Source organism: Dryas octopetala, chromosome 3 (genome assembly GCF_963921425.1).
Source record: "Dryas octopetala chromosome 3, drDryOcto1.1, whole genome shotgun sequence".
Taxonomy (NCBI): domain Eukaryota; kingdom Viridiplantae; phylum Streptophyta; class Magnoliopsida; order Rosales; family Rosaceae; genus Dryas; species Dryas octopetala.
Window position 1 is genome coordinate 9,326,712 of NC_141368.1, and position 19,202 is coordinate 9,345,913.

At 36.0% G+C, this 19,202-nt stretch overlaps 3 protein-coding genes across 5 annotated transcripts; all 3 read right to left on the reverse strand.

Annotated features, from left to right (window-relative positions):
* Positions 1-327: 327 nt before the first annotated feature.
* On the reverse strand, positions 328-6,089 carry ANTR2 (Major facilitator superfamily protein). The gene is made up of 11 exons (XM_086235748.1): positions 5,767-6,089; positions 4,271-4,881; positions 3,890-3,997; positions 3,505-3,660; positions 2,803-3,018; positions 2,004-2,213; positions 1,736-1,873; positions 1,538-1,639; positions 1,340-1,405; positions 927-1,011; positions 328-780 (listed from the first exon to the last, which is right to left on the reverse strand). The coding sequence occupies exons 1-11, from the start codon at positions 5,819-5,821 to the stop codon at positions 683-685; spliced, it is 1,845 nt and encodes a 614-aa protein (XP_086091874.1). The 5' UTR covers positions 5,822-6,089; the 3' UTR covers positions 328-682.
* Positions 6,090-8,191: 2,102 nt separating this feature from the next.
* LOC147290590 (putative glycerol-3-phosphate acyltransferase 8) lies at positions 8,192-10,785 on the reverse strand. The gene is made up of 3 exons (XM_086238567.1): positions 10,349-10,785; positions 9,942-10,254; positions 8,192-9,309 (listed from the first exon to the last, which is right to left on the reverse strand). Exons 1-3 carry the CDS (start codon positions 10,672-10,674, stop codon positions 8,434-8,436), a joined length of 1,515 nt encoding a protein of 504 aa, XP_086094693.1. The 5' UTR covers positions 10,675-10,785; the 3' UTR covers positions 8,192-8,433.
* Positions 10,786-15,340: 4,555 nt separating this feature from the next.
* LOC147290591 (uncharacterized) lies at positions 15,341-18,083 on the reverse strand. 3 transcript variants are annotated; one of them, XM_086237747.1, is made up of 5 exons: positions 17,966-18,083; positions 16,442-16,586; positions 16,215-16,334; positions 15,901-16,003; positions 15,341-15,821 (listed from the first exon to the last, which is right to left on the reverse strand). In XM_086237747.1, exons 2-5 carry the CDS (start codon positions 16,534-16,536, stop codon positions 15,540-15,542), a joined length of 600 nt encoding a protein of 199 aa, XP_086093873.1. In that variant the 5' UTR covers positions 16,537-16,586; positions 17,966-18,083; the 3' UTR covers positions 15,341-15,539. The 3 variants fall into 3 exon arrangements, with proteins under 3 accessions (XP_086093873.1, XP_086093875.1, XP_086093874.1); XM_086237749.1 differs by having other exon boundaries at positions 16,442-16,579; positions 17,966-18,054; XM_086237748.1 differs by having other exon boundaries at positions 16,442-16,677; positions 17,966-18,048.
* Positions 18,084-19,202: the final 1,119 nt, after the last annotated feature.

Consider the following 19,202-nt stretch of genomic DNA (forward strand, 5'->3'; position numbering starts at 1 on the left):
ATTAAATTTTAAAGACAACAAAAATTAAGATAAGAAATTAAAATATAATTATATAATATAATTTTTTTATTAAACGGGCATGTGGATTTTTATTAAACGGGTATACATGGTGGGGACGGGGATGGTATTACTATTCTCGCTTAATCGGGATGGGTCCCCGAGGGAATTTTGCTAGGATTTTTGGGGCCTCATCACCTGAGCTAAACAAATCAAGATTTAGAGAAATTCTGATCCCAAACCAGTCACATAGTCGGCATTATATATTTATACATGCGGAATGCGAGCAGCAACGTTGTTGCATATGAATCAAACTTTGAAGATATGCAGTAAGGAAGATCTCAAGTGGATGACATTTACTATTAGCATTGTATGGGCAAAAAGCAAAAGGTTCATGGGTGCAAATTACCCATAAGTTCTCTACATTAGAGCCATGTACTGTAAGTCTGAAATGAAAGAAGGCATTAACCTGTAAAAAGGGGGGTCTCAAGCCAACCCACAAAGGGCCTCAGAAGTTGTTACAAAAACATTGACGGTGGTATCTAAAAACCTAGTGCACTCGACAGGATTTGCCCTTTCATGTGTTGGTTTACATTTCTTCCATATCTCTTTATCGTTTCATCTCTACAGTTATGTAGAGTACTGCATCATTCCTTCCATTCATTCCTTGCGCTGTTGCATTTCTCTAGTCGAGAATTTTCTCTCCAGTCGAAAATAAGTTCCAGACTAGTGTGCCTATGAGGTACAGTCCAACAGCCACCTTGAATACATCATCCCAAGAACCTGCATATATTAAAGTATGAGAAGTCAACACGGAAATGAAAACTGAAAATTGAAGTTCGAGAAATGAATACAAAACTGGAAACCGGAAGTTGAGCGGAAAAGCAAATGCCATAAGCGATTGATTTAAGTGCAGCATTAAACTATACCTCGTTGGAGTATGTACCCGGTTGCAGCTGTACCAAAGACACCGGCAAGAACTCCTGCTGTGTTTGAGAGTCCCAGCAATACTCCCTGTAATTGTTTTTTATAAATTTGTTTCATAGGGTTCAGATAATTTGAATACTTCTTCAGTTCTTTGCAAAAACATTTTTCTGTCAATCATCGGCAAAGAATTGAAAGCATAAATAACCTTGATAACATGACAGTTAAATTTAATCACAGAAAATTGTTCTCCACAAATAAAAAATGAGGAAAAGGGTTGTCATATCTTTTTTAGAATTCATTCTTACATAAAAAATAAAAAATAAAAACAATTAGAGACAATACAATTTCAGAAATAAGAATAGCAAATAAAGGTATAGTTCAATAACTAGTATATGTATGAAAGATATTAACTCACAGCATAGCGAGGTCCAATGTCTTGGTGATTGGAATAGAGACCAGATTGTGAAAATGCATCAGATCCCTGTCAATAACAAAGAACATGAACAGAAAAAGGCTCAGTCAAATTGGTTTTAGTAATACTTATCAAACATATAATTTAGAAACATTGGAAAAAAATTCAAGCTCATTCAAATTGATAATGACTAGTTTCTACCTGACTGCATGCCATGCATAGTACTGCCATAGCAGGTGTCTTGACACGGCTCAGCTGAGTAAGGAAAAAGGCTGGTCCCAAAAACCCAATTGATTGCATGATCTGTAACATAAATGGGTTTGTAGAAGAGATGAAGTAAAATGAGAGAGAATCGGAACCTAAACCACATTTAATATTTTAAGCAGTATTAGTCCTTGCCTTACGAACTGTCGTTATGGAAAAACCTTTGCTAACAAGTGTATCTGCAATCCATCCCCCTACATTTGCAGAAATAGCCATGGTCAACCATGGCAAGACACAGAGGAGTCCAGATTCAGTGAGGTTGAACTTCAAAACCTGAAAAAGTAATCAAGATTAGACAGTGTCAAAGGATCTTGGTGACTAATTGTTTTATTTTTATTGGAAAATGGTGGTTTTTTGTGTTGTGTGGAATGTGGATATCCATTTTTGGAGGAATCTTTCTTACCTGATTGTAGTATGTAGGCATCCATGTCAATAGAATAAAGGTTCCCCAATTATGGCAAAAGTGTGAGATTATAAGAGCCCAAACAGGTGGTTTTGATAAAATTAGTTTCCAAGGAATGACTTTAACAGGTTCCTTAGATATGTTGCCACCCATGATATGTTCTTTTTCCTCTGCACTAAGCTCCGGATCTTCTTTAGGTGAGCTATATGCCTGGTGATCCCACAAGCAAGAAAGAGCTTCTTGGGTTAACTTTTATGGAATAACATCTGAGGTGCAGCTTAAATATGTATATTCATATTTTCAATATGTCATGTCTAATACACAAGTATATTTTCATGGCATCTGAAGACCACCAGTCACATAGAAATGTGGGCATGAGAAACCACTGGTGTCAAATCAAATTTTTTTATTTTTTTTTCAAAAGACAAGTGACCCTAACAATGATAATTGCCTATAATTTTTACTAAAATTTGAAGATTCAGTAGTAGTTTATCCACATAATATGGAAAATGAAAAGAAAAAAGAGCACTGCACCATCAAAGCACTCAAAACAAGTGTAGTCAACAAATTTTCATCACATATAATTGTGCTAAAATTATATTGACCTAGAATAAAATATTATTGAGCTTTTTTTTTTTCTTTTGCAAATGAGTGTTCTGTTGAGTATTGAACAGCTTAACTAATGATCTAGAGATATGATAGTATTCATTTTCTACTAGTGATATATTCTATCCTGGTCACGAACGGACAAGGTCATTCAAAGATTCCCAAAAAATAACTGAAGGAAGCAAGAGCATACCTTGCTCAGCCATAATGCAAACCAGATACTACCAAGAGAGCCAAATGAATAAAACACGGATGGCCATTTAAATTTCTGGATTAGAATGGGAGAAAAGGCCAACCCAGTGACAGAACCAAGATACATGCCACTATATACTAGTGCAAGTGCTCTGCTTCTCTCTGACACTGGAATCCACTTAGAGAGTATATTATTCATAGCAGGCATAGCAACACCCTGTGAAAAGACAAAGAGGAAATAAAAAATTTGATTCAGCAATGAGAATCCTTAATTGGATTACCAAGAGAAAATCCTGTTTTGGGAAGGAAGCTGAGATACAAATACAATAAACTCAAATAAAAAATTTTTACATATTATATATCATATCAGAACAGCTGCACAAAAGGTCCAATGTGCTAAGCTACAAAAGTGTATTGAGACACTTAGTGTCCAAATAACCTGTCAAACAAAAATATTAATTCCTCATCATTTTAAAGTTTTAAGGCGTATTACAACCAACATCATTTATGATAGTTTATCTGCACCTGTCTTGTTTCTTAAGCTGAATGATTAGTTTCTGCTCTTTGCACTATATTTTAGTAATTCAGTTGTAAAGTTACTCAAACCAATTCCAAAATGAAGAGGTAGACTATAAGAGGTTCAAGTTTATATTCAAATAGTCAAGAACTAGAGATCCATAGCTAAGCACTAGAAAAGACGAACCTCACCAATCCCCATAAAAGCACGCATAATAAGCAAAAAAGGAAGGCTGACTTTTGCAGCAATAGGTGTCAAAATTGTCGCCACTGACCACCAGATCACTCCAAAGCCCAATACACGCTTCCCACCAAATTTATCTGCCCATATGCCTCCAAGAATCTATATGCCAGAAGAATCATAAAATTAAAATCAGATTGAAGAATTACAAGTAGAACTTCTAAGCTCATCTAGATGGGACAAAGAAATATATGCATATATTGTATACGTAGCTTGAACACCATACGTATGCATGAGCCAAACCTGAGTAGGTAGGTAATGTTTTCATAGGAGATTGAGAATGAAGATGTAATTTATTTTTGAGTAATATGTTAGGTGCACCGTGTCAAACCTGAGTAAGTAGGTATCCCCAGAAGAAAGAGGACTGAATCAAGCCAACTGTTGCACTATTCCAGTTAAATTCCTGTGACATGGGAAGAATCGCAATGCTCATGTTCACCTACGACAAAAAGTTAGCATTGTTAGCAGATTGAGATATATCATATTAAAAAGCCAATGCAATAGCAAAGTATTTTCAACCAGTGATGTAACATCAAGGTTACTAGCATATATTTTATATACTTTAATCTGATATATGAATTGTCTTAGTATCTTGATGCACCTGGTAACTTTTATACATGACTATCAGTTGTGAGGAAAGAATGACTCTCTCTCGAACTTCCAAAGGAAAGATACAACATATAAAAATGAGTTAAACCAGAAAAATACTCACTCGATCCATGTTGCACAAAAGAAATGCTGTAAAACAAAGGAGTACAATCACCCAGCGCTTAGGAATTTGCCCCCACCAAGAAGATACTTTATGCACATTTCCTTCTGCCAAAACAGCTTCACCTGACCCATCTATTGATGTCACTGAATCCACCTCTGCTTCTGTTATGTCATTATCCTCTGACTTGTAATAAGCACGGGTTCTGTTAACTTTAACATGCTCAGATTTCTGGTATTGCCTGTTATCAAGCTTATCCAGCTTTCTTGATTGAATACAACTTCTAAAAGAGTGTTTTGAAGAAAGATAACTTTTACATCTTCCTCTGATTCTTTGTTTGGTAATAATGCTCTGAGACATTCTACCAGCTTGCAGAGACATTAGAAAAGGGCGATGGCCTTCATCATGCAACCTTCCTGTTGGCTTTATGTTTGCATGTGAAGAACCAATGGCATGCAGATAAGGGCTATAGGAGTATCTGGATAAAGAACCATTAGCCCTTGGAGTACATAAATTTTGGTAGGATGTTTTCCCCTGATTATATCGTGCAAGGGCAATGCCTAGATGATCTCCTTTGTGATGCATAGCAGCATGGTTGGTTTGACATACTCTTCCTGCAAATAGAAACGAGTTAGAAAGTAAAAAAGGATTTGCTTAAGAAGCATCAAAATGAAGATATTAAGATATTTTCTTTATTTATAGGAGAATCATAAATGACTTAAAAATTATATACACCAAATTATTGTTTAAGAATTTCGACAACTTGTACAATAAACCATAAACACAGCAAATACAAATACGTGATTTTCTTTACACAAGTATCAAGATTCAAGACAGCGTTTCAAGTGTATGACACACATGACGGCATACTTGACAATCAATATTGATCTTCTTTTCAAAATGTAAACAATGTTATCAAGAACAAATTGGTTAATGAGCAATGGGAAATTGCCCCTCACCCTATTTGTACTCCCATATATAAATTGTCCAAATTTGTTGGGCAAATGTGCGGTAGGTCTTGACGAACACAGAAAGATAGAAGTGTAAGTTCTCCTACATTCATACTTGGGTACATGCATACATACATTTTGATATGCATATCTGTGTGAAAACAAGAAATCCGTCTTACTTTATTGGGCAAACTTAAAAGTAAGGAATGATGCAGAAGCTACATGCACCGAAAATTCCCGCTGATTAATTCGTTGAATTCAATTGTAGACTTAATCAACTATTTTCTTGGGAAAATTCAGCAGCAAAAACAAAAATTTGCTATTGAAATTCTAACAACATAACCAGATTATCCAAAGAAAATGCATTGCAGAACCAAGAAGCAGCATGCAACTGAACCAAAATTGTTCCGCTCACAAAACAAATCCGAAAATATAATAATTAAATTCAAACAATTAAGATGCATGCAACAATTCCACTTCAAACAAGAATTCACAAAATGCAACCAAAAATTTAAAAAAAAAAATGTAAGGTAGTGAAGCTATATATACCTGAGCCGATAAAAGAACCGAAATTCCGGTTCGAGATCAAACCGCCGATAGCCATTTTCTATATCTCTGAAGTTAAATTACAACGAGCTGACCAGCCTGAGCTCAATGAATTAACTGCAAGCTCAACAAGCTCTTACACCATTTCAGAATTCGGAGTCCAACAACCAAAAAAGCTCAAAGGCAGAGTGATACGGCACCGTTTTCAGCAATCTCTGCCTTCTTGCTTCTCAGTCGTTTTCACTCTCTCGAGCTTGAGAGGATAACCAGAGGCTTTTTCTCATACAAACATTATAACTCCCAGATTCTTCATTTTTTTTTTTCTAATTTCTGTTCTTTTTTTTTTTTTTTTTAAACAAGCGGGAAAAATCTGAGTGGGCGTTATACCCGAAGAAAGACGGGTCGAGACGCTGACACGTGGCGTATCATCCTCGTGAAGGCAGGGAAAAGGACAAGCTTGTCCAAATCCCCCTTCATGCAAGTTGGATATTCGGTGGATGCTGGTGAGTACAAGATAATTAAAGAGTAAGAGTAGGGGTACTTTGGAGATTTCAATCAGAAAATCTGAGAGTCACCGGAGTTCTTCACGTTTTTTGTTTCTAATTTTGAGTGTTCGTTATATATTTATTTCTTTTTACATTTCTCGCCACAAATTTTAGCCAACGTGGAATGCTCGTATACGTACTTACATTAGTAGGTGGAAAGTGGGCTTGTAATGTGACGTCAAATTTTAGTGTTTTATTTACTGGGAAAGGAAAAAAGTCGATCTAGATTGTGGTAGTCGTGCAGCCTGTATAGCGCGCGGTATTATTTTTTAAGAAATTATTCTGTATAATTGATATATTAATATATTGTATAATTAGTTTTATATATTATAATATAAGTGTATGTTATTAATATTATATTATACTAATATAAACACATTGTCTAATAATATTTTTATACGTTGAATTGATTATACTACATGTCAGTATATTAGTTATATTTTATAATTTTTTCTATTGTTATGGTGCCATTAATTATATTTATTTAATATAAAAAATTATAATTTTTACTTGAAAGGGACACATGCTACTATATTAACAAGGATCGCACAACGCATGATCGCACAATACACATGAAACAAGTACCGCATTGAAGAATCTCTCAAAAGATGTCAAGTTTAGAGCAATTTTCTTATGACATAGCTTTACATGTGGAACAAAAAACTTGGATGAGATGATCATACCATGTTATTATGTTGATATGGTGGATCCAACCACCGATGGAAAACCATGTGTTATTATAAATAGCTTTAAATTTTATTTTACATTTTTACTGAATGGTGTATATTGGAAATAAAAAGTTTTTAATACACAACTTCTCATGAATGGTTAAATCCACATCAACATGATAACCGGTTATGATTATGATCGTCCCACTCAGGTTTTTGTTGCAGGGTGCTTTGATTGGAGGCTGAGTCCAATGTGGTAAGTAGTAACATTCAAATTAAAAAAAAAAAAAATGCAGCAGAGAAGCTGATAGACTTGAAGCAAAATAATACTAGAAACTAGGTTCAACTGACCAACTTATATCCTTCATTAGCTGTCTTGTTCTGGCTTGCTAATGATGGTTACAGATGGTGATTTCCTTGGGAAACAGAGGGAAATTCCTATGGACTTCATCACTCATTTCTAGCATATCGACTTCATCACTCATTAGACAAACAAGGAAATTAGCACGAGAAAATAACTCAACGAAGCGAAGAATGAACGACAGGGTTTTATTGAGATTCATCCTATGCATAACTCGAAAAATGGTATTAAAGATGAAGGGATTTGTAAAGTAAAATAGAGGTTTGCAACTTTGCACAAAATGAATCTTGTATTTCATTAATTAATTGACTGAATACAACTTCTTCAGCTAAATGGGTACTACCTGAATAACCTTGTGCTGATGAGCCAAAACGGCACCGTCTCGATGAAGCAGACAACAGCCTTCCAAAACTCGAAGCACAAGCGAGACTTCACCGTCAGTCGAACCAATAAGATATTTCATAATTACATATTCATTAATATACTGTTTTATAATACTAATTTACTTTGACCAAAATGAAATAAAGTGAATTGTGGATCCTAAAAATCGGCCTCAAAATACTCTTATAATTGATGCCACTGTCATCATGACACATTGTAGACGTCAGCAAGAAATTTAATTTTTTCACTTTTCTAAATCATAAACATGGCGACTGTGATAGTCAGTGATTTTTCCTTCTAAATAGAAATTTCATGTTCATTTACTTGAACTTAGGAAGATGGTTTGATATAAAATTACTCAAAGGAGAGTTTTCCTTTTCTCTTGTTAGATTAGGCATTCTGGTTGAGTATGTGAAGGAACTTGAAGATCCTCAAAGTAGGTAATGCTTTTAGCCAACCCGGCCATGTGAGTGTTGAACCAAAAGAAACAGCTTGTATTAATTCATATGGTGCATGCTGAATCAGAGTCATCAGACACATGAAGCAAATTCACAATAAATTTCTCTACACTTAGACCAATATACCCTTCCCAACACTTTATCAATAGACCCTCCTAAAAAGCAATTAGACTAGCTTGCTATAAACCCATACCGTCACTAAATTCGAGAATAACAAAACCAGCGCGATCACTCACCTTGAGTCACTGATCACTTGTTTACTTCTTGGCATTGTACATGGACTCCACCTTCCCATCATTCCCTCCCAACAACAAGTACTTATCCTTCCTCGTCAATCCGGTCCTCTCGAAGCCCAGCACATCCCCCAGCACCTTCTGCACGTAATTGGCCACCTCAATCGACGACTTCCCCGCCTTGCACGACATGTCGCTGGGCAGGCGGTCGAGAAACGTGGCCTCGTACGTGGGCCTGGGGTTCATGAAGAAGAAATAGGGGTCCCAGAACTTGACCCCGCGCACGGTGGTCCCGTAAAACATGCTCTGCTTGCAGTCCATGGCCACGGGGACGATCCTGTCGCTCATCTCGGCAAACAAAGCACTGAAGCGCAGGAGGAAGGGCTCGCGACACGTGGTGCCTTCAGGACAGACCACGAGGTCACCCTTCTGGAGGAGGGCGGAGATGCGAGCAGCGTCGGCCGCACGATCTCGGGACAAGGCGATGGTGGGGATGGGGGAGAGGAAGCGGGAGAGGCGAGAAACGCTGTAGGAGACGCAGGAGACCTTGCGGCCGAGGGCGATGGCGATGATGATGGGGTCCAGGGCGGTGCGGTGGTTGCACACGTACAGGTTTCCCGGGGTCCCCGGCGACGGGGGAGGCGGGAGGTTCCCGCGGATCTTCAGCTTGATGCCGAGCATGGCGTAGGTGTAGGGGACGATGCGTTCTGGGAGAGGGAGGTTGATGTACACGCGCAGAATGCAGAGGATGAAACCGAAGGGGAGCCAGATGTAGGTGATCAGGGCGTTCAGTGGGTCCGGCCGTTGTACGAGCCGGCCGTCGTGGAAGATGATTTGGCTTTTCAGGCGGTTCAGGGGGACTGGACGGGCTGACTTGCTTGGGTGTACCATATAGCCCTCCTGCATGTTCAACGTTCATTAAATAACAACACCATGCATATTAATTTAGTCACCAAACTTCACCATAATATGCATGGACCATTATATATGAGAACGTTCGATCTCACCAAATTAAACCACCACAATTTGTAATCGAAGTGATTTTACGTACTGTTGCTCAAAAAGTAGGGTGGAAAAATAGTCAAAAAGTTTGTGTCGGTCGAAGCCATTTAGTAATTTTTTTGACAGCTTTAGAAATATACTGTTAAATAGTGATTAAAATCTCTAACGTACACTACTCGACAAAATTAGATATACACTTGTCAAAATGGATTTAAGCATTACTCGAATAGAATTGGAGTACTACGTACTCAATAAAAATGGATTGTAAATCATATATAATACATCATAGTTCAATGTTTGCAATTTTGCATTAATCCAAGTGGCCATGGCCCATGGGCAGTAAGTGCCTTGATTATTTGCTTTTATCCTTTTTGCGAGGGCACCATATGTAATAATTGTTTGAATAAGAGCACGTACGGGTTTTAGCTGGCAGGTAGTTGGGGTTAGTTATAACCATGGGTCCCGCGGTTTTACTACTAACAAATAAAAAAAAAAATGAAGCGAAATGTGAAATGAAGAAATTAATGAACCTTGCAGAGTGACATGTAGTCGTGGTCGGAGGTGCGATCTCCGATGCCGAGATCGGGAAGTTGGTCACCGAACTCTTTCTGAACAGCAAAACGCTTCAGCTTCCCAACCAAAACGCCAGGCTTCTTGACGAAGCCGGTGGCCTTCTTCGTCTTGGGATTGACCTCGATCTCCGTGCCCAGCACCTTGTCCCCGCCCAAGAACTCCTTCACGAACGGCTCCACCATCACCGTCGGATTTGCCGTCACCACCACCTTCCTCTTGCACCTGTCGAACACCTCGAAGCTCTCCGCCCTCACATCGGCCGCGTAAAATCTAATCAATATGAATCAAATTCCAAAATCAAAATCAAATCAATTTCAGTGACTCGATCGAACGGCGTCGTGTCGGTCGCATATAATATTGTTACCTAGGGAGGACGGCGCGGGAGGCGAGCTCGATGTCGCGGATCTTGAGGCCGGCGAAGGAGATGAAGATGAGGATCTGGATGCCGAGGGCCTCCGAGACGAAGAGGTAGGCGACGATGACGAGAGGGAGCGAGAGGAGGAGGACGAGGCCGCGGAGGAGGCTGCCGGCTTCGATGGCCACCAGCATGAAGTACGGGAACGAGCTTCGGGAGATGAGCAGCGTGCCGTCGAGGTCCGCCGCGATGGACTCGTACGACGCCGTTCCTCTCGCATTGCACGTCGTTATCGACGGGAACTTGCTCCCCCTCTGTGTCTGAGACGACGACATGGTTCGAAACTTCCAAGCACTCGCGCTTTTTCTCTCTCTCTCTCTCTCAGACGCGTGTGACTTTTTTGGGTGGAGCAGTGAGTGGAAAATTGGAAATGGAATGGTGAGAGAGAGAGAGAGAGAGGGAAAGCTTGGGTTTTAAATGAGGGAGTTGGGGGTGAAATTACAATGATGGGTCTACGAATTAATGATGAGACCATGTAGACTATATATGGTTGGGGTTGGGGTTGGGGTTGAGAATCTATGAGATTAATCTAGCTGCATATTTGGCTAGCTGTATATGGACTCTTCACATTGGTGACCGGGTCTACATAAAAATTAATGTTCACGAAAGCATTCACCCTATTCAGCTAGCTAATTAGCCACGTAAATACATATATATATATATATAAGAAATTACATATTTGGTCTATTTATTTTATACTTAGTTCAATTTTGGTTTATGATCTTTTTTAAGTTCTGTTTTGATCCACTAATTATTTCACTTGTTCAATAAAAATTCAGATTGAACAGGTGGAACAATTAGTGGATTAAAACAGAACTTAAAAAATATTATGAACAAAAATTGAACTAAATATAAAATAAATAAACCAAATTTATAATTTCCTGCAGAAAAAAATTTAAATCCATGCGTGGTTTTTATTTAAATTCATACATATATGTTGTACATATATATATATGATACTGGTTAGATTATAACATCTACAAAATGATGAAGGTTACAATTAATGGGAACAAAAAGATCGACTATGCAAGATATTAGTGGGTAAGTTATTAGAATGAGGGTAACATGTCGTTACAATGGTTATAACTAAAAGCATCACACACACCATCAATGTATGTGAAATATATATATATATATAGAGAAAATTACAGATTTAGTCCAGTTATTTTATACCTAGTTCAATTTTGGTCCACAATCTTTTTTAAGTTCTGTTTTGGTCCACTAATTGTTTGACTTGTTCAATAAAGGTCCAGATTTGTTTTCTCAAATTTGGCCTACTTTTTACCCTATCAAATCTCACCCAAATTCAGCAAATATATACTTGTTTTAAAGCTATGCATTTCTTCTTTACAACCATATAAAGATCATTCAAATTGGAGTTCTAAAACTCAAGATAATTGACCCTAAAGTAGGGTACCCAAAACTGCCAATTTTTCAAATTTCACCAAATCTCAATTCTCTTAGATTATAATACTCCAAATTTGTTTTTATGACTAAGAAATGATGAAATATAACTTATACTTCAATTATAATTGAAGAAAACACAACCCAAAAGATTTAAAGTCACAAATCTGGACCTTTATTGAACAAATGAAACAATTAGTGGACCAAAACAGAACTTAAAAAAGATCGTGGACCAAAATTGAACTAGGTATAAAATAAGTGGACCAAATCTGTAATTTCCTCTATATATATATATTTGACAATCACTAATTTATATGCCCTGAAAACTTAAGCTATGGGAAATAAACCCATAGTATATCTACATCAAGCTAATAGAAAGTGAGTACTATATATAAGATGAAAGTAATATATATATATAGTAACTATAATAATCTAACCTTTTAAATTATTTAATGAGATAGGGGTGTAATTGATATTTTCTCATAACAATTCATGGTCGGAGAAAAACGATTAGACTTTGCACCATAATAACTAGGTAATTATTATATTCAACTTATCAATAAATAAAATAACTCACCTACATGCATGAAGCTACTTAACTATATATTTAAACCTCACATGCACATCCACTTCAAGTGATCATTAAATAGCCTCACCGCCAAAAACGATATGAGAACAGATGTTGATGCATTGGACGATAATGAGATTGGGACCAGTTGGCTGGATTTTGGTTCTCTTTTGTTGGAAGTGAAAAACCAGCCATTAATAAATAAAAAAATAAACATGCATCAACTACTTCTGGTCTCATAGCGTTGTTGTTTCTCAATGCTCATTCTATGCCTATTTTTTTTCTCATATTTATAAGAGAATTTCTCTTAAATTAAGTTTTAAGTTATGGTTTGCTAGTTGTTTTTCGATAGCAAAAAATCAAAAAGAAGAAGCATATTGGAGCTTATTGTTTGTGTTGATAAGTTTCACAAGCAATATTTTAGTTCCTATATATATAATATATTTGCCCTCCCCTCAAAATTTTGGAGAACAATATAAGCTGGCATTTCTTTTACTTATTCCAATATCTCTCAAGTGAGAAAGTTTACAAAACGCTACATAAAGAACGTACACGATAATGCATGTGAAAGCTAGCTAGCTAGAACAAGAGATTAATGACTTCATTTATTTTCAGTCCTTTTAAGGATAAGCATTCTGAGCAAGATACATTTATTCTTAATTTTACTTTTGTATTGCCTACCTCTCCATCCAAAATTATTTTCTATCAAAATTACTTAAACACCCACAAGTTCTATTTATGTGGCTTGGGGACAACACCCAGCTGCTAAGTAGACATGCTATAACTGTAAAGAAGACTTGTGGTGATGGAAGAAAATTCTCCCAAGACTAATTAAATGCATGTGCATGAAGTAGGGGAGTGTTGGAGGTTAGATCATCTTCCCATCCAGCATATATATTTATATTTTCTTGGGGGTTGGTTGGAGTAGTTGAAGCCTTGAAGAGTTCAATGGGTTTCTCTGCTTTTTATTGGTGGCCATACTTCCCTCATCATCCTTGGTCAGACAATTTCAGCTAGCTTGTATAAGTATGCTTCAACTTTTAGATTACGTGCAAGCAATTATATATATTGTTAGGATTTGTTTGGTTGCCTAGAAAACTTACTACTTTACCCTATTCTAGTCTATTTATTTATAAGAATTGTAAACTTTATCTTATACATATTCTGAGGAAAACTACCCATCTAGGTTAACAACCCATCTCTATTAACTTAGCAAGTGATCGATTTTTCTTTTGATGTAGCAACTAGCAAGTGAATGCTCATTGAAGTGCCTTCTTTCATCTTATTTCCTCAACTGCATAAGCCTTTGTCATTCTCAATGATAATGTTTAACTAATTATGATCTCTTATGAGAAAGTCTAACATGTTATGTTTTTAAATTATAAATAGTTAAACCAAATAAATTCTTAAGTCTAACAAAAACACAAAATTTCCTATATTTACACTAAATTTACAACTTTATTATAAGTTGCAAATTTTTTTGGTGGGAACTGATTATGGTAGGTGGTGATAGAATTGAAGTACACTTTGACTTCTAGTCCTTTTAGCAACACTAAAAATTATCAAAGAAGATTCTTGCACAGTGATTTATGTGCACAAAACCACAAATCAATGCACATAATGCTCATCTCCACTTTGATGGCATATAAATGACATGTATAACTTATTCAATGGTCGACATGACTTTTGTAACCAACTGATGCGGCAAGTCTTAATTGACATTTATAACATAATACTGATATTTACTAGTTAGTGACTTTTTGGTATTGTTTTTTTAAAATTGACTGTCATACATAATAAATGAATGCATGCTTATGACAAAAGAACTTTAGGTGTCATCTAGTAAACCAAATGGTCATTGACATTAACATTATGTTTATCAGCATTTAGACTGACTGACTTCTTGATATTGTCTGCATAAACATTCTTGATATTGTGAACATTATGTTTATGGCATGTTTATTAATCAAGAATGGGAAGGACGGAAATAAGAATCATTCTCATTCCTAATCATTCCATTGCTTACTTGCATTAAAACTAAAGGAATCAGCAATCTCATTCCTGCGTTTGGAGAATGCTATCATCTCTAACGAAATTAGAATTTGCCATGCTTAATTGTTGACTGTGATTCAATTTGATATCATGACAACTAACATACCGGTACCTGTCAAGATAGACTTTGCTGATGCATGCGCTTTCATTACATTGGATGATTGGACATCCTGCAATAAATTTGAACTCAATTTTTCAAAGGCATGCCAGAACTTTTTTGAAGGAGATGTTCGAAGGTGGATAATGTATACATTCAATATATACATCAAATAGTTGTTATATTCTATCTGCCACATCCAACCATTAAGCTCACGACCCAACACATTTCCTAACAGGCAGTACTTGATCCAACCCTCACAACCCTCACTTCCCCACATTGTCTGCTCTTATCAGCGAATAGTGGAGGTTGCTAATGCAACAGTGAGCAAAGAGAGAAGCCAATATAAAAATATGCATAGCCTATATTATCAGTCTCTCAAGTTTTCCTTTATTTCTCGGTAATCAAAGAGAAAGCTCAAGTTTAAAAGCACAAATTTCTTCAAACTCAAACTGATTAACTTAGCTTAGAGAAAGTTAAACTCACTTTAGAATTCTGACTAAAAACCCTCTAAAAAAAAGTTTAAAACACATATTCTTAAATTTCTTATAAAGCAGACCAGTTCCTGACACAAACCTCACAACCTATGTGCATTTACATAACAGATAAATACAGCAATGATTTCTCACAAATTCCATGCATGATTCGACCATAATACTCATCTTCTAAAGGCATATTATTTCTTTCCATACTAAGGTACACATTTGGGGTTAACAAGCAAAATCTAGTTGAGAAGGGATTAAAAAGAGTTGTATGTGGCTTGGAAGGAAATGGAGTTCATAAAATACATAAGCATGCAAAATAGAAGATGTTACACCCATATAGAATGATTTTCCACAAATGTATTTAAAAGAATCCTTTCCAACACAGTTATCTAATACTTGTTCTAAAGCTTAAAGAAAAGGATGCAGAAAAATATTTGAAAAGAATACTTTCCAACACAGTTGTCTAATACTTGTTCTAAAGCTAAAGCCTATGTCAAATCTCAGGAGGCTTAGTATCAAAAGATGCACTTTAGGCTACCAGGAACCTCCTCCTACCCCTCCTCCTCCTCCTCTTACCCCTCCTCCTCCTGCTCTATCTTGCATCTCAGCTGCCCTTTCCTCCTCCAATTTCCTCACAATTTGGATAATCCTGGGATTGTAAAAACGGTCACAAACGTGCTTCCTCTCCTCAGCTTGTATCTCCTTGACAGCACTGGGATATGGGTTGGGAGGAGGCCTCTTCCCTTGAAGACGTGCAATTTTCTTCAATTCTTTATATGCCTTCTTCTTTGCTTTTTTCTCTGCCCGGTATTCCATCTAAAAGACACCATGAAACAATAGTTAGGGAAAACTTAGAATGAACATATATTCAGAGACAGGAAATCCAAATACGTACATCGGCTACTGCCATTGCTTCCTCTTCAGAAACCCCCTGTTCCTTCAATTCAAGCACCCGCAGACCAAATATACGGGCCGGTGGAGGATTAAAACCACAAAACCTGTTCAAACATAATGCCTAAGTCAAGTTAATAATTCTGAATTATCAATCACATCTTCCATCTTCCAATGATAAATTATGATGAGACCCAATTGTAATTTGTAAGGAGCACAACTCACATGCTCATTGCTCACACTCGCACACTGATAGGCTGATAGAACACATGAAATGTAGACGAAAATAAACATACAGAAAACAAAGATATACTATACTTGATGGCATCTTCATGTTTGGAATCTGGATGCTTCTGGAAAAACTTCTTTATGTAAACATCCTCTGGGAGAGTGATCCTCTGAATCGCATCTGCACGAGGAAATGTTACAGGCGGTGTCCTGTGAAAATCCTAAACGTTATATTCACGAAGAATGAAAAAAATTCAGGAATCACAAATGGTGTGAGTGAGAGAGAGAGAGAGAGAGAGAGAGAGAGAAGGACAAACTGTTCCATGGCTTTGAGCCAAACAGGCTCAGCCTTGGCCAAGCCCTTGACTAGCTTTCTGGTTCTTGTAAGTAAATCTCCTTTCATGAACGACATAGTTGCCTCCCCTTTGATTCTCCCAGCAAATATTTCTTTCTACCTAGAAACTAGAAAGCAGTAGATGAACTCAGCACGACCCCGTTTGGTGGACTTTAGAAGCTTAGGGCTTCTGTTTGGTGTTTCCATATTAATATTTATCTGTTATTAACAAACAAAAACAAAATTTTACTCTAAATTTGGCTAATATTTCTTGATTGCCTTGAGTAAAATCCATTACTGTGTTTGCTCCGCTTTATCGGTATTTCTTTTACCACTATTTGTTCGTAGTTCACGTGATATGATAATAGGAGTAATTTTCTCTTGTCACACAAGTCTGATTTGTTATCAAAGAAACAGTCAGGAATGTTACAGAGGGGGCTGATACAAAGCTAAAATCTTATAACTACTCTATGTACCAGTATGATGTTACTATATCCTTGTTGCAAATTAAGATGTAAATAAAATTTATAAATCAAAAAGATCATTCATTTTCAGAAAGCATAGATATCACATATTAAAATTGAAAAATATTGAAATATTATATATATATATATATTGTCAAGTATGACACAAAAATGTACAGTAAAAGAAAAGAAAATACCTATTGAGGTAATGTCTAAATTGAAAAGATATAAATATTGTGGACTCAAGAGGACAACAAAGTATTAAAACAAAACAAAAGATTTAAAAGTGTACCAAAGAGGAGAATCTGTTGGCCAAAAAAAAAAAAAGGAGAAAGAAAATTCATTAATAGTAGGAACTAATGCTTCAGATAAACACCAGGGATCAATGTTAAACAAAACTAAATCCTTAAAAGAAGAATTAATCTTTGGAATTTGGATGACTTGCCAATACTCCAGCAAAAGGAGAATTCCATAACAAACAACCTCCATTGTCTAATAAAACCGCACTTAAGCTATCCCTGACATCATCACCAATTCAAGATACTAACAAAATATTGAACAGATACTCCCAAGATAATTACAAAAACAAGCAAAAAACCATGCAAAATCCATCATTACTCATCAACATTCTTTAGGAATTACTGGCAGACAATCAACTGATGCCAAATTTAGCAAGACCCATATCCAGAAACCAACATCATTCAAAATCCCAAATGTTTTACGGGTGAAAGAAGCTAGTCCACTTCACCAAATTGCTCTCACAATCTAGCTAATTAAAAAATATATAGCAATTTTAAGACTAGAACTCAAAGCAAAATCGAAGCTTTGTATGGGTATTATATGCCAGTCATAGAGGAGCATCGCAGCACAAAAGCAACCAATACAAAAGCAAAAAGGTCCATTTCCGAGATTTGGATATGCATCATAAACTGATTGAAACCAAATAAAAAAATATATATAATATATGAAAAAATTATTATTAGCAATAAAGAACCAAGAGATTGAAAGACTGCTAGTGGAATCGACGGTGGGAAGACTGGTACCTCTGCTAGTAGTGGTGTGCTGCCGTGCTTTCTGGCAAGGAGGAGTGAGGGGATGAAAGATTGAAAACTGAGAGAGGAGTGAGGAAAAGAGAAAGGCTGAAAGGGGGTTTGGGCTTGGGGTATATCAGAAAGGCCCACGTTGTATTTTCTATTTTTGTTTAATTTATAGGAAAACTTTCATTTAGATCCTTTAATTTAATAATTTACTGACTAAAGCCTTATGACTTTTAAAATTTTAACTAAAGTTCAATAATATTGTAATCATTCCATATTACATGATATTGGTCGATTAGTTTCAATTTTTTCACACATCACAAGTGTCGAGCCCTTGGCGGTCATTTTTGAGTGTTCGACAATGCATTTTTACTTATTCTCAAGCCCTGGTTTGTCGGCTTTATATTGGGTTTTAACTCTGAAATTTTGGAAAAAATCTCAAAGATAAAATCTAACATGCAACCTTCACAAACCTCATTCTATATCCTATGAAGGTATGAGGTGAACCCGTACCCTATATCCTCAAAAAATAAAAAAATAAAAACATATTTTTTTTTTTATGAGGCAATGGTCAAAGGGCTTCATTTAGAAACAAAAAAAATAAGGACTTTATTTGAGAAAAAAGAAATCATAAGATTTTTTTTTGAATAAAAAATGTTAGAAGGATTAAACTCTAATTTTCCCTAATTTTTATTCTTTTTTGTTTTATAAATTTTCTTCCCTCTCTCAAATTTATGCTTGTATTATTTTTTTCTCACTTTCCTCTCATTTTTTCTACTTTATCTTTTAAGTAAAAATAAAAACATCACTAAAGAAGTTCGAAATAAATTTATTTTTTTGGTAAAGTATAAATATATTCACTAACTATAGTTACTATAGGGTGTATTTCAAGTAGGTTTACGAACAAAAAAATAATAAAATTCATACATTAATTAACGAAAACTTACAATATAGCACATCCATCACGATTTGTGTAAAAAAAATGTTAAGTGACAAGTTGGATATAGGTGACGTGACATTTTTAATGATATGGACACCAAACTTTAAAAAAAAAATATACAAAAAAACCAAAAAAATTTAAAACCATCGGATAGATCCTCCCACTATATCATTAAAAATATCACGTCAACTATGTTCATTGTAGCATTTAATGGTTTTTTTTTTTTTTTTTATGAAAATCTTGTCGGACGTGCTATGTGCCTATGTTGAAATTTTTGTTAATTAATGTGTGAATTTGAAAAAA